Source organism: Lepisosteus platostomus, chromosome 27 (assembly GCF_059453375.1).
Source record: "Lepisosteus platostomus isolate fLepPlt1 chromosome 27, fLepPlt1.hap1, whole genome shotgun sequence".
In the NCBI taxonomy this organism is placed as follows: domain Eukaryota; kingdom Metazoa; phylum Chordata; class Actinopteri; order Semionotiformes; family Lepisosteidae; genus Lepisosteus; species Lepisosteus platostomus.
In genome coordinates, this window is record NC_142637.1 from 9,190,153 (window position 1) to 9,215,697 (window position 25,545).

Here is a 25,545-nt window from a genome sequence, read left to right on the forward strand (position 1 = left end):
CCTGCAGAGAGACTCCTGCTGAAGCCAGAGACAGATCATCTTGCCTTTGGGGGAACTGCTCTGCCTTCCCTGTGAAGCTCCAGAGCCATGCCTGCCTCAGAGCTGTACACCAAGGTAAGAGCCTGTCTGGGCCTGGGGATGCTGGCGAGATGCTGCTCTCCTGCTTGTGTTTGCAGGACACAGGACCCCCTGGGGGCAGGACACCAGCTGCACTGATCAGTCTCTCTTCCTGGTCCTCAGATGTTATGTCCACTTGTGTGTGTCCCTCTGCACTGTCTCCTGTGGGTGTTTGTCCCTCTGCGCTGTCCCCTTTGTGTGCTTGTGTGTGTGTGTCCCTCTGCACTGTCCCCTGTGTGTGCTCGTGTGTGTCCCTGTGCACTGTCCCTTGTGTGTGTGCTTGTGTGTGTGTCCCTCTGCACTGTCCCTTGTGTGTGTGCTTGTGTGTGTTCCTCTACACTGTCCCCTGTATGTGTGTGTATGTTTGTGTCCCTCTGCACTGTCCCGTGTGTGTGTGTATGTGTGTGTGCGCGTCCCTCTACACTGCCTCCTGTGTGTGTACGTGTGTGCGTGTCCCTCTGCGGCCTGCAGGTTCAGAGAGACACAGGGTTCAGTTCACTGAAGGGCCGGTCAGTCTGTGAGCCTCAGGGCTCTGGAAAGCTTTCAGCCTGTGTCTCTGCTGCAGTGCTCAATTCTCTACAAACTCATTAGATATCCATATCGGGCCGGCTGAGCCCCACGTTTACACATCCATGCCAGTGTATGTACGGGGGGTTTGTGTGAAAGCAGTGAGCACACAATTTTGTTGTTGTGAAGTGTTTTTGTGTAGTGTGGTATGCTCAGCAGCTGACTCACATGCAAAGCTGCTTTAGTTACTGTACATGAGTTGCCATGATAACTGGCAGCTCTGAGCTGCTGATGTGTGTTGTAAGTACAGGCAGAACTCCGCAAGCTCATTGCACAGCGACGTTACTCTGTGAGTCCTGCCCATGACCCGTGTGACAGAGCTCCAGGCTTTAAAGACTTGTAAAGGCAGTTTTATTACTGGAAAGAGCTCAGTCAGCTGCTGTGTGGGTGCTCCTTGCATCCCAGGCACAGATAATGAGTAATCCGAGCTGTCAGAGACAGGGATGACAGGCGTTAATTTTTAACGAGAGACCAGGTTTTTATGCTGATGAGACACAGGGGCCACCCTGGTCGCTGACCCTGTGTAACATTCGCGCCTGACGCTGCTGGGAAGTGCAACGGAGACTGGGAGCAGATTCCCATTGCACAGCAGTCCGATCCGCTCTGGGATCTGCCGGCTGCAGGCACGCTTGTCGAGAAGCAGATGCTGAAGAGAGGCTGGAGTGGACCGCAGCGCGGTGTAGTGGGTGTGCGATCCGCTGTGCTGCCCGCGCCAGTGACAGTTCCTCTCTCTCTCCACCAGGGGGCGCGCGTGTGGGTGCCGGACGCCGAGACCGTGTGGGCGTCGGCCCAGCTGCTGCAGGGCTACCGGCCCGGGGAGAGCGAGCTGTTCCTGCAGCTGAGTGACGGCAGGGTGGGTCCCACTCGCGCCGGTGATGTCATCGCCGCGTTCTGCCCCGGGGGCGGGCACGTGTGGCGTGGCATGTCATGGCCTGGTGTGCTGCCTCCACCCAGCCCAGGTCGGGAGAGGTGCTGCAGGAGGCAGGTGGTTCGCCTGCCTCTGATCTGATCGAACCCGCAGCCGTTCCACTCTGCTTGGTGTTACTGTGCCAGCCCGGCCCCTCGCTGTGGCTGCCCTCTGTCTGTCTGCTGATGGCAGGCGTGGGCGGCGGTCCCAGGATCGCACCAGGCAGTCGCTCTGCACACACCTGCGCAGGTGGCGCAGCTGAAACCTGAGGCCTGTCTCTGCTCGTCTGCTCAGGGTGTTAACAGTCAGCAGCCATATCACCCTGCAACTCACAACTGGCAGCCCACTGAAGCCCAGCAGGTGTGAGCCTGGTCAGTACCTGGAGGGGAGACTCCTGGGAAAAACTAAGGTTGCTGCTGGAAGAGGTGTTAGTGGGGCCAGCAGGGGGCGCTCACCCTGTGGTCCATGTGGGTCCTAATGCCCAGTATAGTGACGGGGACACTAGACTGTAAACAGACGCCGTCCTTCGGATGAGACGTAAAACTGAGGTCCTGACTCTCTGTGGTCATTAAAAATCCCAGAGTGTTTCTTGAAAAGAGTAGGGGTGTTACCCCAGTGTCCTGGCCGAATTTCCCATTGGCCCTTACCAGTCATGGCCTCCTAATAATCCCCCTCTATGAATTGCCTACATTACTCTGCTCTCCTCCCCACTGAGAGCTGGTGTGTGGGGAGCGTTCTGGCGCACTATGGCTGCCGTCGCATCATCCAGGTGGGGCTGCACACTGGTGGTGGTGGAGGGGAGACCCCATTACCTGTAAAGCGCTTTGAGTGGAGTGTCCAGAAAAGCGCTATATAAGTGTAAGCAATTATTATTAACAGACATCTCCCTCTCCTCCTCTCTCTGCCTCTCTGTCTCTCCCTGCCCCTGCAGGAGGTACGGTACCCCGTGACCGGCCCGGGGGCCCTGCCCCCCCTGGGGAACCCCGAGATCCAGGACGGGGAGAGCGACCTGACGGCGCTGAGCCACCTGCACGAACCCGCCGTGCTGCACAACCTGCGCCTGCGCTTCCTGGACTACAGCTGCATTTACACCTACTGCGGTAGGGGGCGCTGTTCCTCGGGCCCAGCTGCTTCGCTCTTTAGCTCCCTGTGAGCCAGAGAGTCCATGTTTCACTGGGGCCTTGCAATTACAGTAATGAATTGATCTGATTGCTTGATTACCAAAGCAGTTCAACTCCCCTGCCCGGCTGCGCGGGCAGTGAGGGTGTCAGAGGACCTGGAGTCCGTTGTCCACTCTGCCCGGCTCTTGTCGTCTCTTCTCTTTCAGGTTTTCCAGCAGGTTTCCATGCTTCTGGGCTTAAGCCCGGTGTCTCCCAGCCAGTAGCTTCCCTGGAAAACCACTGTCTGCTGTCAGCTGAGATCTTGAAGCCGTATAAACCTGCCTCCATTCCCTGCTCCATGCGCTTGCTCTCAGTCTCCTGTGCAGCTTGTGCTGGAAGCGGTGCTGTTTTGTAATATTACCACCCGCTGTCACCAAAAAGCGCAATCCCTCATTCAGGACCCCAGCCACAAACTGTTCTACCCCTGCGCTCTGGCAAGCGGTACAGAACCATTAAAGCCCAGACCACTAGACTCAGGAAGAGCTTCTACCCTGACTGCAGTGCTTCAGTGCACCTCTCGCCTGCACTTAGACTTGGACACTTTGATCACCATGTTTTTTTCACTTCTTCACATACTGATTGGTATCTGCAACATGTTTCTTGTTCTGGTTGTTACTATTATTTATGTACCGTTTTGTACTGTGATGTCTGCACAGTGTGGTGTCGTCCGCCGTGCAGCGGAGCTAGTTTGGACATGGTGATGTCATCGCCCTCTCTGTGCATAACAGGGACCTCAGCTGCCTGGGCTGGGGGAGGTCTCCTTTAGCTCACTGGGCTGGTTCCCTGGGACGTTACGCCGGAGACCCGGGTTTGCGCCCCAGGTGCCCCGCGCCCCAGGCGGAGGGCATGAGCCTGCACGGAACCGCGATTGTCACGCTGTACTGCATGTACTCTAATCTAGGTCTACCTACCTATTATTTCTACTTAGATTATGACATGACTGCTAGCTCTATGAATCCTTGTTATTCTAGGAAAAAAAACTTAAACTGGGTGACAACTGATCTTTTGGGAAAGACTCCTCTTCCTGTAGAAGGTGATGCACAGGAAGCGAGAGGAGGAAGGCATTCAGCGTTGCACAGGTTGCAGGGCTCTCCCCAGTGGGGCCTGACGCAGACGTGCGGCGCCAATCCCACCTCCCCCCTGCACATTCCTTCAGGGATCATTTCTAATCCACTCTGGCTTGCACGTTAACAGGGGGCATTTCAATCCGTTCGGCTCCTGGAGAATTGCTGTTGCTCCAGGTTTCCGTGACGGCACTTGAGCGGATTAGCCGGTTGTCTCCCAGGGTCACCCAGTTTTTCCTCCCCTGTCTGTCCCAGGCATCGTGCTGGTCGCCATCAACCCCTACGAGCAGCTGCCCATCTATGGCGAGGAGGTGATCGATGCGTACAGCGGCCAGGACACCGCCGACATGGACCCCCACATCTTCTCCGTCGCCGAGGAGGCCTACCGACAGATGGCCAGGTCAGGGGTCAGGGGGTCAAGGGTCGAGGGTCATGGCATGGCGGTGGGTGCCATGTGTCCTACCTGTCAGGTAGTGGAATTCCAGCCAAGGTGTGAGTGATGCAGGAACATCCACCATTGACGGGTTTCAACCTCAGACCGCTCAAGGTTCGAATGTAGGTGTAATCGGAGGGTTGGACTGTGCTGTGCAAGGAGTGAGATCCCGATTCGGATTTTGTTCTCTTTTGTTCCCGATCTCTCCATGCCCTCAGAGAGGAGCGGAACCAGTCCATTATAATCAGCGGAGAATCCGGCGCTGGCAAAACCGTCTCTGCCAAGTTTGCCATGCGATATTTCGCAGTGGTCGGGGGGTCAGCCCAGCAGACCAGCGTGGAGGAGAGGGTACTGGCCACTAACCCCATTATGGAGGTACGGGGGGCAGGGGTGGAGTAGAGCTGGGAAGTGTTGGGCGGTGGAGTTCCACCAAGCGTGGGGCACTTGAGAGTGTGGGAAAGGGGGCGTGTTCACATTGAGTGTGGGTGGGGTTATGTAAATCAGATCAACTTTGGAACTTGTGTGGGTGTGGTTATATAAATTGGAAGGTTGGTGTGGGAGGAGTTGAATTGTTATGAGGTGTATAGGAGGCGTGAACCCCTGGTTGATCCTTGTGTGACCCCTCCTTCCCCCAGGCCTTTGGGAACGCAAAAACGACCCGGAATGACAACAGCAGCCGCTTTGGCAAGTACATCGAGATCGGCTTCGGCTGCCAGGGTGACATCATCGGGGCCCACATGAGGACCTACCTGCTGGAGAAGTCCAGAGTCGTCTTCCAGGTGCCTGATTAAAGAGAAGCGTGCTGTAAATAAATCCAAGCTTACGAATACCACTGATACCACCGACCTACGCAATGGCCGAGGAGGGCCAGTGGGTGGTTTGCTCAGTACGCGTTCAGCTGCTGGCACTCGGTAATCAGCAGGAGCTCACACTGACCAGACAAGGAGTTCAGGCAGAGCAGTCTGTCCAGAGATCACCGTCTCTTCGTGTCTCCTCAGGCCCCAGAGGAGAGAAACTACCACATCTTCTACCAGCTGTGCACCTCCTGGGACCTGCCTGAGCTCAGTGCTCTGCGGCTGGGTGAGAATCTTGCCCCCTGCTGTCCCCCTCACCGCTGCTCTTTAATGTCCAACAGCCTAGGAACATGAATCACGACTGGGCAGCCTGAACCAGACCCCCAGCTTGGCTGTGGAGTTCCCAGTCAGGGAGCACAGCCCCTGCGTTCGACTGGAGACGGCGTGAGCTGACCCCACCAGGGGAGGGAGGGAGACTGGGGACTGCAGGGGCGGAGAGTGGGGTGTCTCGGGGCTCCTCTCCTCCGGGGGGCGCTCACGTGACTCTGTGGTTCCTCCCCCCAGCGTCTGCGGAGCAGTTCCGCTACACGAGGCAGGGCGGGGGGGCAGCCGGGACAGCCGACGGCGCGGACCTGGAGCGGACACGCAGGGCTCTCGCTGTGCTGGGTGAGTGTGTGAGCCAGTCCTGGCGCCAGCACAGCCACAGGAAGGATGAGCCTGAACTGTGCCCCTGTGCTAAAAAAGGGCATCTTTTTAAAATGTAAACTCTGCTCGTGCAAAAAGATAATGATTTTAACATTATTTTACATACAGGCATCAGGACCTTAACATAATTATACTGATCATGGCTGGTGAGGGTGATCAACATCATCAGACTGCCTGAAAATTAACATCCACAATCATGACGCTGGGTTTCTCCTGGTGCTGAATAGAGACCTACTGAGTAGATGCCGTTGGAGGCTAAATGCTTTAAAAACAGACCAGCAGCTGTTGCTGAATTCATGTCTGCACTGTGCTTGCAGGAGTGCAAGCTGACCAGCAGATGGAGCTGTTCCGGATCCTAGCAGCTCTTCTGCACTTGGGAAACATAGAGATCCGAGCCAGCTCCAGAGACGGCGAGAGAAGTAGCATCAACGTAAAGCCCCTATTTCTATATTATTACCTCTTCTTATTTACCAATTTTTTTACTTTTCTATCCGTCCAATCTGACAATGGAGTTTGGCAATATTGCTGGGATTCATGGGAGAGACTCCTGCACTTTTTGTCACGTGGACACGCCCCTCTATCCCCCCCCACCCACCCACCCGGAAAACCCAGTGTCACGTGACTCGCCGCGAGCTCTGCAGCGCCAGACAGGCGCGTCAGAGGCTCTCGTGATGACATCACCACACACCCGCGTGGGATTGGCTGTTTTGCCAGACGGCCGAGAGATCGAAAGCCCTGCAGAGTAATGCAGGGCTCTGCCAGCGGTGTGCCACACCTGTGGGAGTCCCAGTCAGGGGGGCACAGACTCAAACCTGCAGCACCAGGACTGTTGGGCTGCACCTCTGAGTGAGCTCCTATTTTGGGCTCAGGGCCTTGGTGCTGAGCCTGCACTGGTGACCCAGTACTTTTGAGGTGCACCACACAGAGTTATGAGCACCCCCTTCGGTTCTCACGATAACGAGGTGCCAGTTGATCACATGCTATGTCCCGCAGGCGGATGACGTTGCCCTGGCTGTCTTCGTGAAGATGCTGGGCGTGGAGCGATCTCAGATGGCACACTGGCTGTGCCACCGGCGGCTGGTGGTCGCCGGGGAGACGCTGGTGAAGCCGATGCCATGGCAACAGGCATGCGAGGCGCGGGACGCCCTGGCCAAGCACGTGTACGGCCAGTTGTTCTCCTGGGTCGTCCGGCGGCTCAACGCTGCACTGCGGGCACCCCGGAGGACACCTAAATCGTTCATCGGGGTCCTCGACATCTACGGGTGAGCTGGCCAGCGGTGTGTGTGTGCTTAATAATAATAATTATAACAACAATAAAAATAATTCTGTACACTTCTATAGCACTTTTCTTGATACTCCACTCAGAGCTCTTCACAGGTAATGGGGTCTCCCCTCTACCGCCACCAGGATGTACCCCCACCTTGATGATGCAACAGCATCTGAGATGGGGATTATTAGGAGGCCATGATGGGTAAAGCCCAGGGGGAAATGTGGCCAGGACACAGGGGTAACACCCCTACTCTTTTCGAGAAACGCCCTGGGATTATTGCTGACCACAGGGTGTCAGGACCGGTTTTATGTCTCATCTGAAGGACGGCGCCTGTTTACAGTACAGTGTCCCCGTCACTATACTGGGGCATTAGGACCCACACAGACTGCAGGGTGAGCGCCCCCTGCTGGCCCCACTAACACCTCTTCCAGCAGCAGCCTCAGCTTTCCCAGGAGTCTCCCCTCCAGGTACTGGCCAGGCTCACACCTGCTGGGCTCCAGTGGGCTGCCAGCTGGGAGCTGCAGGGTGACAGAGCTGCTGGCTGGTTAGGCGTTGCAGTGACAGTGGAACAGTACCTGTGAAGGGCAGTTTCTTGCTTCGTCCAGCACAGGGTTGCATTTGAAGGGACCTGGGAGCAGCTCCTGGAACAGGAGTCAGCCAGTTGTGTCCTGCGAGATCGCAGTTCTAAGGCATCGCAGGCCGGAGTGATGCCGTAGCATAGCAGAAGAGTATTCATCTGTCAGGCAGTCACAGGCTCCTCCTCCTCCCGCAGGTTCGAGATGTTCGAGAGGAACAGCTTCGAGCAGTTCTGCATCAACTACGCCAACGAGAAGCTGCAGCAGCAGTTCACCCAGGTGGGTCTCCCGCCCACGAGTCTGCCTGCTCTCCCTCTGCCTCCTCTGTCCGTAACGCCCCTCTCCCACCTGCAGCGCGTCTTCCAGCTGGAGCAGGAGGAGTACGTGCGCGAGGGGATTCCCTGGAGCCGGGTCGAGTTCAGCGACAACCAGCCCTGCATCGCGCTGATCGAGGGGCCCCTGGGGGTGCTGGACCTGCTGGACGAGGAGTGTCGGGTCCGTAGGACACAGGCGCCGCTGCTGCGCGGGGCTCAGCCCCCCCGTCCGGCGTGAGGCGTGTTTCTGGTGGCCTGATCCCAGCTGCCTTTGCCTTGCCAGATGCCGAAGGGGTCGGACGAGAGCTGGGCCCGGAAGCTGTACGAGCAGCACCAGAACCAGAACCCCAACCCACATTTCAGGAAACCAAGAATGTCTGACGCAGCTTTCATCATCCTGCACTTCGCTGACACGGTGAGATCATGGGCACAACACGCCAGCGTCACGCTGCGCTCAGGGGAGGAGTGCAGATCACAACCCACTTACAGCACAGGAGTGCTACTGTTTCTCTCTCTCGCCGTGCGAGTCTCTGCGTCTCTGCGTCTCTGCGTCTGCGTCTGTGTCTCTCCGTGTGAGCCTCTGCATCTCAGTGTCTCTGTGTTTCTGTCTCTGGAAGTTCCAGTTTGAGTGTGAGCTGTTCGTGTCACAGTGTCCCTGCATCTCTGCACCTCTGTGTTCTGCGTCTCAGTGTCTCAGTGTCTCTGCATCTCTGAGTCTCTGTGTCTCTGGCAACTCCAGTATGAGTGTGAGCTGTTTGTGTCTCTGCATTCACTGCATCTCTGTGTCTCTGGCAGGTCCAGTATGAGTGCGAGGGGTTTCTGGATAAGAACCGGGACACCGTGTTTGAAGAGCCCATCAATATTCTGAAGGCCAGTCAGGTACTTGTGTCCCAGCAGTGACCAGTGGAGCTCGTAATCTGGTGCTCCCTACCTCTGTATGGTTTCCGACCAGCTGTCTCACTTCAAGCACAGGCTGAGCTGGGTGAAGCAGAAAGGCAAAGGTTTCACATTTTTGTTCTTATTTTAACAAGCCTGCCTGGGTAGATTTACTCAAAGGAAGAGTCTGTGACTACTGTGGTCCAAAACAGATCATGGCTCTTTGAACTGGAGTCTTTGACTGGTCATTGGGGACAGTCTCTCTATAATCAACACCTGTGTCTCTCCCCTCCTGCCCACTCTAGTCTGAGCTGGTAGCAGAACTGTTCCAGGAGGAACCAGCAGAGGGAGCCCTCACCCTCCCTGGACTGAAGTCTGTTTTGCCCAATGGGAGCCTGCGTGCGGGGAGAAGGAGTGGGCTTTCTACAATTCGAGAGTACAAACAGACAGTGGGGTTTCAGGTGAGCTCCCCCTAGTGGCCTGGCTGTGGTAACTACACACTTAATTGCACAGGGGCTCAGTAGGAATTCTCTGGCTGACCCCTGTATTGTCCATGTTTCTCTCTGCAGTTCCGGCAGTCCCTGCGCCTCCTCATGGACACGCTGAACTCCACCACGCCACACTACGTGCGCTGCATCAAGCCCAACGACCTCAAGCAGCCCTTCCTGTGAGTCTGACCCGGGTGCGAGCTGGTCTTGTGCTGCGCAGCAGGCTGATCCATTTCCAGCTACAGACTCTTGTGCAAACAGCTCGTAAGGTTCACGGACAAAAGTCAGGAAGCTGCAGCACTGCACAGGTTCGAGCCTGGGCCCTGTCACTAGCGGACTGTGACTGGGATTCCCCAGGCGCACAGTTGGTTGAGCAGTGCTGGGGGTGGGGTCAGTCTGCAGGGATCTCTCTGCTCTCAGCTGCACAGCTCACCGTGCTGTGAGTGACGCGCCTCTCCTGCAATCAGGGCTCCTCCTCCGGTAATGGGGCGGAGCTGCCTGTGATGTGCTGAAAGGCGATTGGTGGGCAGTTACTGTCGATCTGAGATTGTTCTGAAAGGAATGTCCACGCCGGAGCCCGGCAGTGTGTCTCCCTGCTGCCCAGCTCTGCTGCAGTTGGGATTTTCATCTCTCGCTGCGGCTTCTGTTTCAGGTTTGACCCCAAGAGGGCGGTACAGCAGCTCCGGGCCTGTGGGGTTCTGGAGACGATCCGGATCAGTGCCACTGGCTACCCGTCCAGGTGAGCTGCTTCGGTTCTTGATAACTTTCTTCGGCTCTACAGAGCTACAGGCTGCAGATCCCCTGTGGAAGGAGCTGAAGGCACCAGGCTGGCTGGTGATGACTGGAGCAGTACAAGCAATAAAGCACTGCTATCACCATGCTGTTAGCCGGACCTGGCAACAGTGAACTAGTGTGACAGTAACTGCTGTTGTTTTACCACAAGAGATCAGACCGCGGCGGATGGGTCAGCCTCACATCTAAGCCTCAGAACAAGTTCTTTTCGGGCACCGAAGCAGAAGATTTGTTCAATCCAGGAGTTTGGATAGAGGAATTGGGATTCTTATTTGAACACCACAGAGTACAACAGACAGCACCACACAGTACAATTTCCCTTCGGGATCAATAAAGTCTTATCTATCTATCAGACAGCACCAGAGAGTACAACAGACAGCATCACACAGTACAGCAGACAGCACCACTCAGTGTACAACAGACAGCACCACACAGTACAACAGACAACACCACACAGTACAGCTGACAACACCACACAGTACAACAGACAGCACCACACAGTACAACAGACAGCACCACACAGTACAGCAGACAACTCCACACAGTACAACAGACAACACCACACAGTACAGCTGACAACACCACACAGTACAGCAGACAACTCCACACAGTACAACAGACAACACCACACAGTACAGCTGACAACTCCAGAGAGTGAATAATAGAGACCGTATGCAGAGACCGTAAACAAACTGGGCAATAGGATGATTTGATGAATTGGAACTCTGAATAAGACAGTTTAGAGATGGAAAGAGACAAACTAACTGATCAAACAGAACAAACCACACAAGTCTTGAAACTCTGGAGATTTTGGGGTGACTCTTAGGGACTGGGGCTGGTCACCCCTGATCTAGTGTTTTCTGTATATTGTCAACAGTAAAGTTAACCAGAAACTACTGCTGTTGGGGTTACAGGTGGTCCTACCCAGAATTCTTCAGCCGATACAGGGTTCTGATTCGTGACAGGAAGGCGGGTCACGAGGACCAGCAGGCTGTGTGCCGCCGGGCCCTGGGGGAGCTGATATCGGACTCGGATCAGTATTGGTTCGGCAAAACCAAGATCTTCTTCCGGGCCGGACAGGTGGCCCTGCTGGAGAGGCTACGTGCTGTGCGCCTGCACACAGCCTGCGTGACCATTCAGAGCCGGGTCAGGGGCTGGCTGGGCCGGCGCCGGTACGGGCTGATCTGTCAGGCCACCCTCACCCTGCAGAGATACATCCGGGGAGCCCTAGCCAGGAGGTGAGCCCCGAAACAAGTACCTCTTCGCCCCAAGATCTGTTGGTAGGTCACGACCCATGATCAGATGCTCCTGTCCCAGCCTGCAGTACTGCACATGAACAGAACAGTGCTCCACGCCTCATTTCTAGACGGAAATGTTTAGATATAATTAACCATAATGAACCAGCCTTATGGCTTTACCTTGTACTGTAACTTCCCTGTGTGATCCAGCGGCTCTATCAGCCTGCAGCTCCCAGCTGGCCGCCCACTGGAGCCCAGCAGGTGTGAGCCTGGTCAGTACCTGGAGGGGAGACTCCTGGGAAAGCTGAGGCTGCTGCTGGAAGAGGTGTTAGAGGGACCAGCAGGGGGCGCTCACCCTGCAGTCTGTGTGGGTCCTAATGCCCCAGTATAGTGACGGGGACACTGTACTGTAAACAGGCGCTGTCCTTCAGAAAACCGAGGTCCTGACTCTCTGTGGTCATTAAAAATCCCAGGGTGTCTCTTGAAAAGAGTAGGGGTGTTACCCCGGCGTCCTGACCAAATTTCCCCCTGGCCTTTACCCATCATGGCCTCCTAATAATCCCCCTCTATGAACTGGCTCCATCAATCTGCTCTCCTCCCCACTGAGAGCTGGTGTGAGGGGAGCAGACTGGTGCACTCTGGCTGATGACTGTGATGATGTTCCAGGCTGGCCCAGCTGCTCCGGGTGTCCCGGGCAGTGCTCCTGATCCAGAGGACGTTCCGCATGGTCCAGGTGCGCCGGCTGTACCTGCAGCTTCGCTCGGCTGCCGTCACCATCCAGGCGGCCGTGCGTGGGGCCCTCGCGCGCAGAGCCTACAGACAGGTAGGGGGCGGTAGCGTGCAGGAGAGGTAACTCCCTGTAGCCCGATCTCAACGAGTCTCGAAAACCCAGCCGGGCCAGGCCTCCAGGGTCAGAACCGGGACAGGGGTCTTACAGTTTCCCGCTGCAAGTAGTGCTGGTGGAACAGTAGGTGGGGGACGCTCTTCCAGAGTTTCCAAACCAGAGATGCCAAAATAATCCCCCTGCAGCTCTGTCACCCTGCAGCTCCCAGCTGGCCGCCCACTGGAGCCCAGCAGGTGTGAGCCTGGCCAGTACCTGGAGGGGAGACTCCTGGGAAAGCTGAGGCTGCTGCTGGAAGAGGTGTCAGTGGGACCAGTAGGGGGCGCTCACCCTGCAGTCTGTGTGGGTCCTAATGCCCCAGTATAGCGACGGGGACACTGTACTGTAAAAAGACACCGTCCTTCGGATGAGCTCTAAAACCGAGGTCCTGACTCTCTGTGGTCATTAAGAATCCCAGGTTGTCTCTTGAAAAGAGTAGGGGTGTTACCGCGGTATCCTGTCCAATTTTCCCCCTGGCTTTTACCCATCATGGCCTCCTAATAATCCCCCTCTCTGAACTGTGAAGCTTGCCAGAGTCCTGATGCTGCTGGAGTTTGAGCGGGAGTCTCTCTCTCTCCTGTCCAGCTGGTGGCGCACTGCGCGGCCACAGTGCTGCAGGCGCGAGTGCGTGGCTGGCTGGCGCGCCGCGGCTTCCTGCGTGTGCGGCAGGCGGCGCTGTGCCTGCAGTGCTGCTACCGCCGGCTCTGCGCCCGCCGGGAGCTGAGGCGCCGCAGGGCCGCCGCGCGGTCGGTGGAGAGGTACCGCGAGCTGCACAAGGGCATGGAGGTCAAGCTCATCCAGCTGCAGCGCAGAGCGGACGAGCAGGTGAGAGGGGCTGGGGTCAGAGGGCATAGGGGCTGGGGTCAGAGGGCATAGGGCAGGTGAGAGGAGCTGGGGTCAGAGGGAACAGGGACTGGGGTCAGAGGGCACAGGGCAGGTGCAAGAGGCGGGGGTCAGAGGGTACAGGGCAGGTGAGAGAAGCTGGTGTCAGAGGGTACAGGACAGGTGAGAGGAGCTGGGGTCAGAGGGTACAGGGAATGGGGTCAGAGGGCACAGGGCAGATGAGAGGAGCTGGGGTCAGAGGGAACAGGGAATGGGGTCAGAGGGCACAGGGCAGGTACTAGAGGCTGGGGTCTCTAGTAGCCTCTAGGTACTAGAGGCTGACCCTAGAGGCTGGGGTCAGAGGGTACAGAGCAAGTGAGAGGGGCAGAGGGCAGGTGAGAGAGGCTGGGGGCAGAGGGCAGAGGGCACAGGGCAGCTGAGAGGGGCTGGCGTCAGAGGGCACAGGGACTGGGGTTAGAGGGCAGAGGCCAGGTGAGAGAAGCTAGGCTGGTCTATCTCAGACTGGATGAAATGTGGACTATTAACCAAGCACTCAGCTGGAAAGCCCCTTGACGTCTCGAGGAGATGCCTCTGTGCTCTCTGGGCTCTCTAGAACAGGCGCAGGACTACCCTGGGGTTTGCTTCAGCTGGCTTCCTCTCTTCTGCTGCTTGAGAAAAGCTGTTGATTGACCCCCAGGCCCGGGAGAGCACACTGCTGAGGGAGGCCCTGGGTTCAGAGCGGGCGGCTCACCGCGCAGAGCTCGCCCGGCTGCAGGGGGCGCTGGAGAGGCTGCAGGAGCAGGGGCAGGGGCGCTCAGCCCTCGCCCGGCTGCAGGAGCAGCGACAGCAGGAGGAGGAGGAGCAGAGGAGGAAGGCGGCGGAGAGGGATACGCAGGAGATCGCCCGGCTCATGCAGGTGGACAGCTCGCCACTTCCAGCCTGGTCTGCTTTTACACGACTGCGCCTTTACTCGGACCAACGGCTTCGGCAGTTGGACATTTCCTAGCTGTTGTCTTCAGCCCCGGCCGCTGACCCTCCCTGTTGCTCTGCTCCTCGCTGTCTCTCAGGAGGTCCAGGCCCTGCGGGAGGAGAAGGCGGCTCTGGAGGCAGAGAAGGAGGCTCTGTGCACCCGTGTCCTGGTGCAGGAGAGCAGTCTGGAGGGTATGTCCCACTCTTCACCAGTCTGCCTACCTGTTCCAGCAGTCTTTCAGGCCACTTCTCCCTCTGTCCACCTGTACACCTTTTCAACTGTCCACCCATCCACCTGTCCACCCGTCCACGTCTCCACCAGTTCCCCTGTCTCCCTGTCCCCCTGTCCACCAGTCTGACTGTCTACCTGTTTGTTTCTTCACCTATCCTTCTGTTTGCTTGTCCACCTGTCTTTTTCTCAAGCTGTCCTGCACCTCAGGGCACTGGTGCAGACTGGGAGGGAACTCCGATTCACCTGCCCGGTCTGTGTGTATTCATTCAAACCCCCCTGCATCTCCCTGTTTCTCTCCTCTTTTTTGACACTTTATACTTTTTCCTGAACTTCTCTCTCACCTAATCGGCTTCCTGCAGCACTTTGTGAAACACGGTTCTGTAGTAGTGTGGACAGGCGGCAGTCTGCCCCTGGGGCTGCTGGGTCATTGTGCCTGACCGTGCTTCTGTGTTGTCTGTGTGCACGGCGACAGAGCGGGTGGCCCAGCAGGTGGCGCATTCCAGCTCCTCTCTGCATGCCGAGCTGGAGGAGGAGAGGAGGCGGTACCAGGGCCTGCTGAGGGACTTTGGCCGTCTGGAGCAAAGATACGACAACCTGAGGGAGGAGGTTATGCTGGCTGAGGTAGGTGCCCTGAGCTGTGGAGACTGATACTGCAGTTCCCCAGGCTGCCACAAGAGGGAAGCAGAGTGCTGCTCACTCTGTAGTCTGTCGGCGTGTTTGAGGTGACCCAAGAACCTGTTTTGTTACATTGCAAGAGGCAGCCTGGTCAGCTGTTCTGCAGTTCAAGAATCTAGATGGTGAGTTGTTTTCCGTTGGAGGCTATAGACTGTACAATCTTTTGTTAGCTTCTCACGTTGGTTTAGGAACCCCTCTGAGAAGAGCTAGGAACCGTGTGACTCCTGCTACAGTAGTACAGATGGCTGTGGGATTCGCCCCGCCGTGTGAGAATGTGTGTGCTTGAGTGTGTGTGAGAGAGTTTTTGCGTGTGAGTGTGTCAGTGAGTTTGTGTGAATGTGTGTGAGCAAATGAGTGTGTGTGTGAGCATGTGTGAGTGAATGAGCTGGTGTGTGTGTGCATGTGTGTGAGGATGTGAGTGAGAGTGTTAGTGTGTGTGAGAGTGTGAATGGGTGTGTATGAGTGTGAGTGTGTGTGTGAGTGTGTGGGAGTGGGAGTGTGTGTGAAATCATCTGAGAGTCTGTCTATGTCCTCCACATGCTGGGTCTTCAATTGAAATGCACATGGTGCTGTACTGTTTGTAGTACAGTAGAGCAATAAGAAAATAGAGCTGATTCAGAACTGCTGGACAGTGTCTGTTTTCTGACAAGGCTGAGTTTTCAGTGGAGCCCCCTGGAGGTGTAGTGGGGTATAGCACGAGATGTTCTGTTTGGACTGGAGTGGACCTGGTTCTGTTCTGTGCCGTGCAGAGGTCTCATGGTCACCGGCGGACGGACTCATCCCAGAGCCTGGTTCTAGGATTCATCCCGCCTGTGTCTCCCGGCGTGGAGGAGGCAGACAGGAGGATCAGTGTGACATCACCCTCTCCGGAGGGAAGAACCTGGATCCTCGGAGCACCCTGGGTAGGAGTGAGCAAGCGTGAGCGAGAGTGAGAGTTAGCGAGTGTGAGCGAGTGAGAGCGAGTGAGAGTGAGAGTGATAATGTCTATGAGCAAGTGTGTGAGCACTTCAGTGTGAGAATAAGTGTGTGAGTGCTTGAGTGTGTGTCAGCGAGTTTGTGTGAATGTGTGTGTGTGAGCATGTGTGAGTGAATGAGCTAGTGTGTGTGTGCATGTGCGCATGAGTGTCTGTGAGAGTGTGAATGTGTTTGTATGAGTGTGAGTGTGTGGGAGTGGGAGTGTGTGTGAAATCATCTGAGAGCCAGTGTGTGTGATCGAGTGAGTGAATTGTGTGTGGGGGAGTGGGAGTGTGTGTGAGTGTGTGTGAGTATGGATGAGCGTGTCGGAGACACACTGACACTCACCCTCTGACTGTCCGTCACCAGGACTCGCTGATGGAGGCGGTGGGCGTGGCCAAGGATGGAGCTGAGCGAATGAGAGGAGAGGACCTGCGTCATGCTTATGATGCAGTCCGAGTCGCTAACAAGTGAGTCACTTTGGCAGCTATAGGAGACTAGTAAAGGGTGCAGCTATAGGGGACTGATACAGGGTGCAGCTATAGGGGACTGATACAGGGTGCAGATATAGGGGACTGATACAGGGTGCAGTGATTGGAGACTGATACATGGCGCAGCTATAGGGGACTGATACAGGGTGCAGCTATAGGGGACTTTTGTTTGGAATAATAAAAAGTTTCTGAAGTGGATTCATGCAATGAATAATACAGAAAACCATCGACACTGTTAAGCGGGACAGAACCAGCAGAAGAAATACACTGCCTGCTGCTCAGCTCTCTTCCTCTGTCCCAATCCTCCTCCTCCTCCTCTCTCTCAGGATCCTGGAGTCCCAGCTCCTGTCCCAGCGCTCCCAGTGGGAGGGAGAGCTCTCTGCACTACGACAGCAGGCTCAAGGGCCCAGGCAGGAGGGAGGGACGTCGGACTTGGCCCTCAGCCCCCTGATTGACACCCCCTTGCCCCGCCCAGTGCAGGAGCAGCTCGCAGCCCTCGTCTCCGACAACATGGTGAGGGGAACATGGGGTCTACATGCTGCACTGTCCATGTGTGAGGATGACTTACATGCTGTGCATTGACGTGACTCCTGTGTCTGTTGTTGTCTGTTAATGCATTGTGTTGATGGACCAGTAGGTGGCGCACCCCCTCCAGTGCACCATTATGGTGTGCAGCAGTAGGTTCTGTCCCTCAGTTAAGATGTTAAACTGAGTCCCAGGGATGTTTGCAAGAGTGGAGGTGCTACCCCTGGTATCCAATCTAAGGATGTGCAGAGGGGCTGCTGTGTGTACTGAGTGTCCTGTCTGTCCCTGTGTGTCCTCTGTGTCCTGAGTGTCCTGAGTGTGCTGAGTGTCCTGAGTGTCCTGTGTCCTGTCTGTCTCTGTGTGTCTCTGTCTGTCCCTGTGTGTCCTGAGTGTCCTGTCTGTCCCTGTGTGTCCTGAATGTCCTGTGTCCTGTGTGCAGGATCTGATGGAGCAGGTGGAGGCTGCAGAACAGGAGTGTCGCAGGCTGAGGAGGGAGCTGAGGGACCTGAGAGACACGCTGACACTAATAAACACTGGTCTGGCACCCTCTCTCTCACTCTCACTCTGCGCGCAGTCTGTCACTGTGAGCATCACTCTGTATCACTCTCATTCTGTATCACTCTCACTCTGTGAGCACTCTGTCACTACGAGCATCACTCTGTACCACTCTCTCCTTGAGCACTCTGTCACTGCGAGCATCACTGTGTTTCCTCCTTTCTCTGTCTCTCTGTCTCACTCTGCGTACTTCTCTCTCTCTGTGTCTCACTCTGTGTAAGACTCTCTGTGTCTCACTCTGTATACAACTTTCTCTGTGTCTCACTCTGTGTACCGCTCTCTCTCTGTCTCTCACTCTGTGTACCTCTCTCTCTCTGTGTCTCACTCTGTGTAAGACTCTCTGTGTCTCACTCTGTATACAACTTTCTCTGTGTCTCACTCTGTGTACCACTCTCTCTCTGTGGCTCACTCTGTGTACCTCTCTCTCTCTGTGTCTCACTCTGTCTCACTCTGTGTCCTCTATCCTCAGACCCAAGGTCTGCCACACCCACTGGAAAGGAGGGCTCAGCTGCCCAGCAGAAGGGGGAGCCGTCTCTGGGGCTGCTGGAGTGCAAGAAGAAGGACGAGGCGCAGCTGCTCAGGACGTTGGTCACAGGTGGGACGCTGGCGGGCTGCTTCTGGCCGCAGTGCTCTCGCAGCGCTGAGGCACACCGGTCCCTCACAGCGCCTCTCCTCTCCCGCAGACCTGCGGCCAGACACGGCGCTGTCCCTGCCCCCCGGCCTCCCTGCGTGCCTGCTCTTCCTGTGCATTCGCCACCTGGACTGGGCTGGGGAAGAGGCCCGAGCGCGCTCGCTGTGCGCTGCTGTGGTGAGCGCCATCAAGGGGGCGCTGAAGGTATTGCATGCACAAGACTTGATGGTTTTCTTTTTTTTGCCCCCTCAGCATAATCGTTAACTACTTTAAAGTTTTTCACAGACTGACATAAATTCTTGTTTCTTTACTGGCCCCAACGAACATGTTTAAAAGTGACGGATATACTGTTATAAAGCTCTACTTGTCCCATCCCCTGCACCTGCTGATGTGTACTATTAAACAGTTAAAATCTCCAATCTGGTCTTCGTTCTTCTGTTGATATAAAGACCTTCAAATGTCATACAGTCACGCGAAGCAGTCAGTGCTTTCTCCTTCCTGTCTCCACTGTGCACTTTCTTGTTCTGCTCCTCCATGCTGTGATCTTATGTGTTTCGTCTGATCTCTCCCTAGAAACACAGTGCCAACCTGGACATGACGGCTCTGTGGCTCAGGAACAGCTTCCTGTTGACTGATCTCCTGACACAGCACAGCACACAGCAGGCCAGCGAGCAGGTGGGGTGTGTGTCTGCATCTCTGTGTGTGAGTGAATTTGTGTGTGCATCTCTGCGTGTGAGTGTGCATCTGTGTTTGTGTTTGAGCATTTTTGTGTGTGAGTGTGAATCTGTGTGTGCATCGCTGTGTGTATATGTGAATTTGTGTGTGCATCTCTGTGTGAGTGTACATCTGTGTGTTTGTGTGTGAGTGTGAATTTGTGTGTGCATCTCTGTGCGTGATACATCTCTGCGTGTGAGTGTGCATCTGTGTTTGTGTTTGAGCATTTTTGTGTGTGACTGTGAATCTGTGTGTGCATCGCTGTGTGTATGTGAATTTGTGTGTGCATCTCTGTGTGTGAGTGTACATCTGTGTGTTTGTGTGCGAGGATATCTGTGTGTGAGTGTGAATTTGTGTGTGCATCTCTGTGCGTGAGTGCATCTCTGTGTGTGAGTGTGCATCTGTGTTTGTGTTTGAGCATTTTTGTGTGTGATTGTGAATCTGTGTGTGCATCGCTGTGGGTATGTGAATTTGTGTGTGCATCTCTGTGTGTGAGTGTACATCTGTGTGTTTGTGTGCGAGGATATCTGTGTGTGAGTGTGAATTTGTGTGTGCATCTCTGTGCGTGAGTGCATCTCTGTGTGTGAGTGTGCATCTGTGTTTGTGTTTGAGCATTTTTGTGTGTGATTGTGAATCTGTGTGTGCATCGCTGTGGGTATGTGAATTTGTGTGTGCATCTCTGTGTGTGAGTGTACATCTGTGTGTTTGTGTGCGAGGATATCTGTGTGTGAGTGTGAATTTGTGTGTGCATCTCTCTGTGTGAGTGTATACCTGTGTGTTTGTGTGTGTGCATCTCTGTGTGTGAGTGTACATCTGTGTGTGCGCATGAGAGTGTGGGTGTGTCTCTCTGTGTGTGCCCATGTATCTGAGTGAACAGCTCTGTGTGTGATTGTGCATTTCTGTGTATTGGAGTGTGAATCTTTGTGTGTGCAGAGAGTGTGGGTGTACCTCTGTGTTTGTGTCAGTGAGTGTGGGCCTGTTTGTGAATATGAGTGTGTGTGTCTGGGTGTATTCAATAATCCATCTGATTCATGCACTATAGAACATCTGATTAATCCCCCCAAGAATGCAAATGGTTTCAACTCCCTCAGCCCCAGAGCACATCTTGAAGAGAACATTTTATTTTTATGCTTAATATATTTTTTCTGCACTTTTCCCTGGAGCCATCACGCTAAAGAGATATTTTTGTGAAAATGAAGAAAAATAGCTTCTCAAAAGAGTATAATATTGAATTGCTGTTAATTGCTGACCAGACACTACCAAAAAATGCATAGGAGGCTTCTATAGGTTTCTGGATTTAATCTGTGACTGTAACCAGCTGAAATCTAGTTTGCATCTATTTGCACTACCACACTGATCGCACTGCCTTCTGACCTTTGACCCTGTCCCTTTGGGACCAGCTTGATTCAGTGGAGGAAACCCCACGGCTGACCTTCGACCTGAGTGGGACACGCCAGGCCCTGAGCAACCTGTCCATCCAGGCGTACCATCAACTGCTCGGCATCACAGAGAGCCGCCTCCAGCCCCTGATCGGTGAAGCCTGGCTGTCTGACCACCTGTCTGATCCTGCCTCAGTCTTTCTGATCGGCCATCTCTGTCTGCCAGTTTCTGTGTGACTGTCTCTCTCTGACACGGGCACAGTGTGGGTGTTTATCTCTCTGACACGGGCACAGTGTGGGTATTTATCTCTCTGACACAGGCACAGTGTGGGTATTTATCTCTCTGACACGGGCACAGTGTGGGTGTTTATCTCTCTGACACAGGCACAGTGTGGGTATTTATCTCTCTGACACAGGCACAGTGTGGGTATTTATCTCTCTGACACGGGCACAGTGTGGGTGTTTATCTCTCTGACACGGGCACAGTGTGGGTATTTATCTCTCTGACACAGGCACAGTGTGGGTATTTATCTCTCTGACACGGGCACAGTGTGGGTGTTTATCTCTCTGAAACGGGCACAGTGTGGGTATTTATCTCTCTGACACGGGCACAGTGTGGGTATTTATCTCTCTGACACGGGCACAGTGTGGGTGTTTATCTCTCTGACATGGGCACAGTGTGGGTGTTTATCTGTCTCTGACATGGGCACAGTGTGGGTGTTTATCTCTCTCTGAAACGGGCACAGTGTGGGTGTTTATCTCTCTCTGACACGGGCACAGTGTGGGTGTTTATCTCTCTGACACGGGCACAGTGTGGGTGTTTATCTGTCTCTGACACAGGCACAGTGTGGGTGTTTATCTCTCTCTGACACGGGCACAGTGTGGGTGTTTATCTGTCTCTGACACAGGCACAGTGTGGGTGTTTATCTCTCTCTGCCTCTCTCTCTCAGTCCCTGCGATGCTGGAGAGTGAAACAATTCCTGGGCTGTCCAGCTCGGCGGGGAAGGCAGGGGGATCTAGGAAACGGGCCTCTGGTGCGAGCAAGGGGGGGCCGGGCATGGCTGCTGTGCTCCAGGAGCTGGGCGCTCTGGACGCTGCCATGATGCGCCAGGCTCTGTGCCCACAGCTGCGCAGACAGGCCTTCCAGCAGCTCAGCCACCTGCTGGCTGCCACTGCTCTCAACAGCCTGCTGCTGCGCAGGGACGTCTGCTCCTGGAGTCGCGGCCTGCAGATCAGGTACAGGGCCTGCCTGTCTCCCCTGTCTGTCCCCCTCACCTGCCTGTCTCCCCTGTCTGTCCCCCTCATCTGTCTTTCTCCCCTGTCTGTCCCCCTCGCCTGTCTGTCCTCCTCACCTGTCTGCCTCCCCTCTCTGTCCTCCTCACCTGCCTGTCTCCCCTGTCTGTCCCCCTCACCTGCCTGCCTCCCCTCTCTGTCTTCCTCACCTGTCTGCCTCCCCTCTCTGTCCCCCTCACCTGTCTGTCCCCCTCACCTGCCTGCCTCCCCTCTCTGTCCTCCTCACCTGCCTGCCTCCCCTCTCTGTCCTCCTCACCTGTCTGCCTCCCCTCTCTGTCCCCCTCACCTGTCTGTCCCCCTCACCTGCCTGCCTCCCCTCTCTGTCCTCCTCACCTGTCTGTCCTCCTCACCTGCCTGTCTCCCCTGTCTGTCTCCCCTCTCTGTCCCCCTCATCTGTCTGTCCCCCTCACCTGTCTGTCCCCCTCACCTGCCTGCCTCCCCTCTCTGTCCCCTTCACCTGTCTGCCTCACCTGCCTGTCTCCTTCCCCTGTCTGCCTCACCTGTCTGTCCCCCTCACCTGACTGCCTCATCTGCCTGTCTCACCTCTCTGTCCCCCTCGCCTGCCTGCCTCCCCCGTCTGTCCCCCTGTCTGCCTGCTTCCCCTGTCTGTCCCCCTCAGACAGACATCACTAAATCTCATCTTAACCTCACCCGTTCTCTCTCCTTATCCCTCTCATCCCTCACACATCTTTATCAGGTACAATATCAGCCAGCTGGAGGAGTGGCTGAGGAGTCGCTCACTGCAGACAGGGGGCACTGTGGACTCGCTGGAGCCTCTGATCCAGGCTGCCCAGCTGCTGCAGGTCAGCAAGAAGTCAGAGGAAGACGCCCGGGCCATTGTGGAGACCTGCACTGCCCTTTCCAGCCAGCAGGTGGGGCTATTGTATATGTCATTGTACCTTTATACAGTAGAGCAGCAACACTGCTGTGTGAAGGGGCTGCAGTGGATTTCTAAATTAAATTTGATCCAATTAGCAGCTTCACACCTGTGGAGGTAAGGATGCTGCTGTCTCATTCACACCACCATGCTGATGCTGGGGAACAGTTAAGACAGCAGCACATTCTTGAGACTTTGAGTTTACTGTTGCTCAAGAAAAATTGAGCAAATACTGCCTACATCTGTCTTTGTCCCTGTTCCTATGTCTGTTTATTTATTCTGGGTTGATTTATTTTCTCTGTCTACCAAAGTGTCAAGCTGGTAAGAGCTTAAATTATTCAGTCAGTCCAGTGTTATTTAGGATTGTTCGAGAACGTTTCGTTTTAGGATGTATCAGATAAAAGCCCTTCAGCTGCACAGAGAGGAATGAGATATGAATTCTTGATGTCATGATGTCATGATAGTCATGTATGTCCCAGTCACTTGTGTTGTGTAGCTGCTTGCGTTGTGTTCCAGGTGATTGTTGTGTTGTGTTGTGTAGCTGTGTGGTGACTCAGGGTCTCTGACTGATGGATTTACACCTATCACATAGGACAGAGCCTTTTCAAAGCTTCTCAGAAGGTTGAATCTGACTCTTTCCCAAGTGCCCTGCCTCTTGCGTATGAATTCAGCGGTGGCAGTTCAGAAATCTGTGTGCTGGTTGGGTGTCGTGGTAGAATTGTACAGACAATTGCGCAGAGGAACTTCACGTTTCTGTTGGTGGGGGTGGCAGTTGATCTGATCCAGCAGAGACGGGCGGAAAGTACAGGGAAGGGCAATTAAAACTCGGAACAGGAGGCGCTTCTGTTCCAATTGAGCCCAATCCGTCATTCACCACCCCAACCAGCCCGGCCAGAAACTGCGCTGGCAAGCTGTACGGCACCATTAAAGCCCAGACCACTGGACTCAAGAGCAGCTTCTACCCTGACTGCAGTGCACATCCTCAGCAGCTCTCTGCAGTGCCTCAGTGCACCTCTCACCTGCACTCTGACTTGGGCTACCATGTGTTTTCACTTTCACATATCAATTGTTCTCAACAATGTATTCAGTGTTCTGGATGTAATGGTTTTGGTAGTAGTGTACTGCCAGTGTTGTGTGGTGTCGTCTGCTGTCCTGTGATTGTCTTGAGAAAGCAGCATGAATAAGAATTCTAATGTACATGTGCAAATGGCAATGAGCACCTCTGCTCTACTCTCCTGTACACTAAGGGTTGTGGGAGTCTGGAACAAGCTGTCTGATCAGCTACCTGACACTTTGTTGAGCTGGCCTCCTTGTTTGTAAACTCTCCTATGATCTTATGGCCGGAGGCTTTCTTTTGTCTAGTTTTTCCTGTCCACCCGAACACTTACATCCATGTCGGTGGACAGTAAGAGGACGTGTGCTTATCTCTCTCTTGTTTTTTTTCTCTCTCTCTCTCTGTCGTCCCTGGGCACCAGATCGTGAAGATCTTGAGCCTCTACACGCCTCACAGCGAGTTTGAGGAGAGAGTGACGCTCAACTTCATCCGCACCGTGCAGGTACACTGTGGAGCCCTGCAAACGATACAGCCTGCAGAGCTCAAGACCAGCTCTACGAGGGGAAGCATAGTTTAATAATAATTCCTTACCCTTATATAGCTAGGGAGACTCCACTCAGAGCTCTTCACAGGTAGTGAGGATCCCCTCCACGCCCTCCTAGATGCTGCGCCAGTCCGCTCCCCACACACCAGCTCTCAGTGGGGAGGAGAGCAGAGTGATGAAGCCAGTTCAGAGATGGGGATTATTAGGAGGCCATGATGGGTAAAAGTTAGGGGGAAATTTGTTCAGGACACCGGGGTAACACCCCTACTCTTTTTGAGAAACGCCCTGGGATTCTTAACGACCACAGAGAGTCAGGACCTCAGTTTTACGTCTCATTTGATAGACGGCGCCTTTTTACAGTATGTCACTTTATTAGCCCTATACAATTTCTTGTATGAGGAATGTGTCTTTTCGCAGACCCCAGCTTGCTCTCCATGAGACACACAGACAGGGAGAGAAGCTGGGGGTCAGCCATTTATACGGTGCCCCTGGAGCAGTTGGGGGTTAAGGGCCTTGTTTAGGGGCCCAACGGAGTAGGATTCCTCTGCCGGCTGCAGGATTTGAACCAGGAACCTTCCAGCCACAGGCACAGATCCTGAACCACAGAGCCACCACACCGCCCCCTACTGGGGTGTCACTATACTGGGGCATTAGGACCCACACAGACTGCAGGGTGAGTGCCCCCTACTGGCTCCACTAACAACTCTTCCAGCAGCAGCCTCAGCTTTCCCAGGAGTCTCCCCTCCAGGTACTGACCAGGCTCACACCAGGCTCCAGTGGGCGGCCAGCTGGGAGCTGCAGGGAGGTGATGTGAGTTGTAAGACTGCAGCCTGTCTCCGCCCTGCCCTGACTCCCTGCCCTCCGTCCGTTCCAGGCCCTGCTGACCGAGCGAGCCGGGGGGGGGCCCCGACAGCTGCTGCTGGACGTGCGGCGCGTGTTCCCGGTCACCTTCCCCTACCTGCCGCCCCCGCCGCTGCGGGCCGAGCAGCTGGACATCCCGGCCTGCCTGGGCCTGGCCTTCCTGCGCAGGGTGTAGCAGCGCGGCTGCTGGGAGCTGGACTGGCGGCCCCTGCTGGACAGGAGGGGTTACTGCCAAGAGCTGCTGTGTGAATGGGGAAACAGTGCCTGGGGGTTTCTAGGAGTAATTACCCCAAAGAGGGGCTCTCTCTCCAACACCTCAGCGTCATTTGACCCTTAGAAATCTGCAGAGTGACCTAGAAATGGCCAATAGGTCTGTGCTGTGAGGATAGCAATCTATTTCATTTTAATAATAATAATTGCTAACACTTAAATAGTGCTTTTCTGGACACTCCACTCAAAGCCCTTTACAAGTAATGGGGATCCCCTCCACCACCACCAGTGTGTACCCCCACCTGGGTGATGCTCCAGTCCGCTCCCCACACACCAGCTCTCAGTGGGGAGGAGAGCAAAGTGATGAAGCCAGTTCAGAGATGGGGATTATTAGGAGGCCATGATTGGTAAGAGCCAATGGGAAATTTGGACAGGAGACTGGGGTAACACCCCCTACTCTTTTCGAGAGACACCCTGGGATTAAAAAAATAAATATTTTTTTTTAGCTGTAGTGAAGTCATTCTTCTTCGACTGCAGCGCACTCACTCACGAAAGAGCCCCTGCTGACTAATCCCACCC

The 25,545-nt window shown here is 54.9% G+C and overlaps 1 protein-coding gene across 1 annotated transcript; it reads left to right on the forward strand.

The window, feature by feature from the left end:
* LOC148639289 (unconventional myosin-Vb) lies at window positions 1–25,470 on the forward strand. Its single transcript, XM_088622324.1, has 35 exons — window positions 1–114; window positions 1,427–1,537; window positions 2,523–2,691; window positions 4,071–4,215; window positions 4,467–4,623; window positions 4,884–5,027; window positions 5,247–5,328; window positions 5,607–5,708; window positions 6,065–6,177; window positions 6,741–7,009; window positions 7,790–7,871; window positions 7,947–8,087; window positions 8,190–8,321; window positions 8,702–8,785; window positions 9,088–9,243; window positions 9,352–9,449; window positions 9,923–10,009; window positions 10,977–11,300; window positions 11,967–12,123; window positions 12,766–13,005; window positions 13,700–13,918; window positions 14,070–14,163; window positions 14,676–14,824; window positions 15,628–15,780; window positions 16,202–16,302; window positions 16,650–16,836; window positions 17,288–17,384; window positions 17,873–17,998; window positions 18,087–18,238; window positions 18,608–18,709; window positions 20,149–20,281; window positions 21,078–21,363; window positions 22,118–22,292; window positions 23,773–23,853; window positions 24,770–25,470. The coding sequence occupies exons 1-35, from the start codon at window positions 88–90 to the stop codon at window positions 24,929–24,931; spliced, it is 5,037 nt and encodes a 1,678-aa protein (XP_088478450.1). The 5' UTR covers window positions 1–87; the 3' UTR covers window positions 24,932–25,470.
* Window positions 25,471–25,545: the final 75 nt, after the last annotated feature.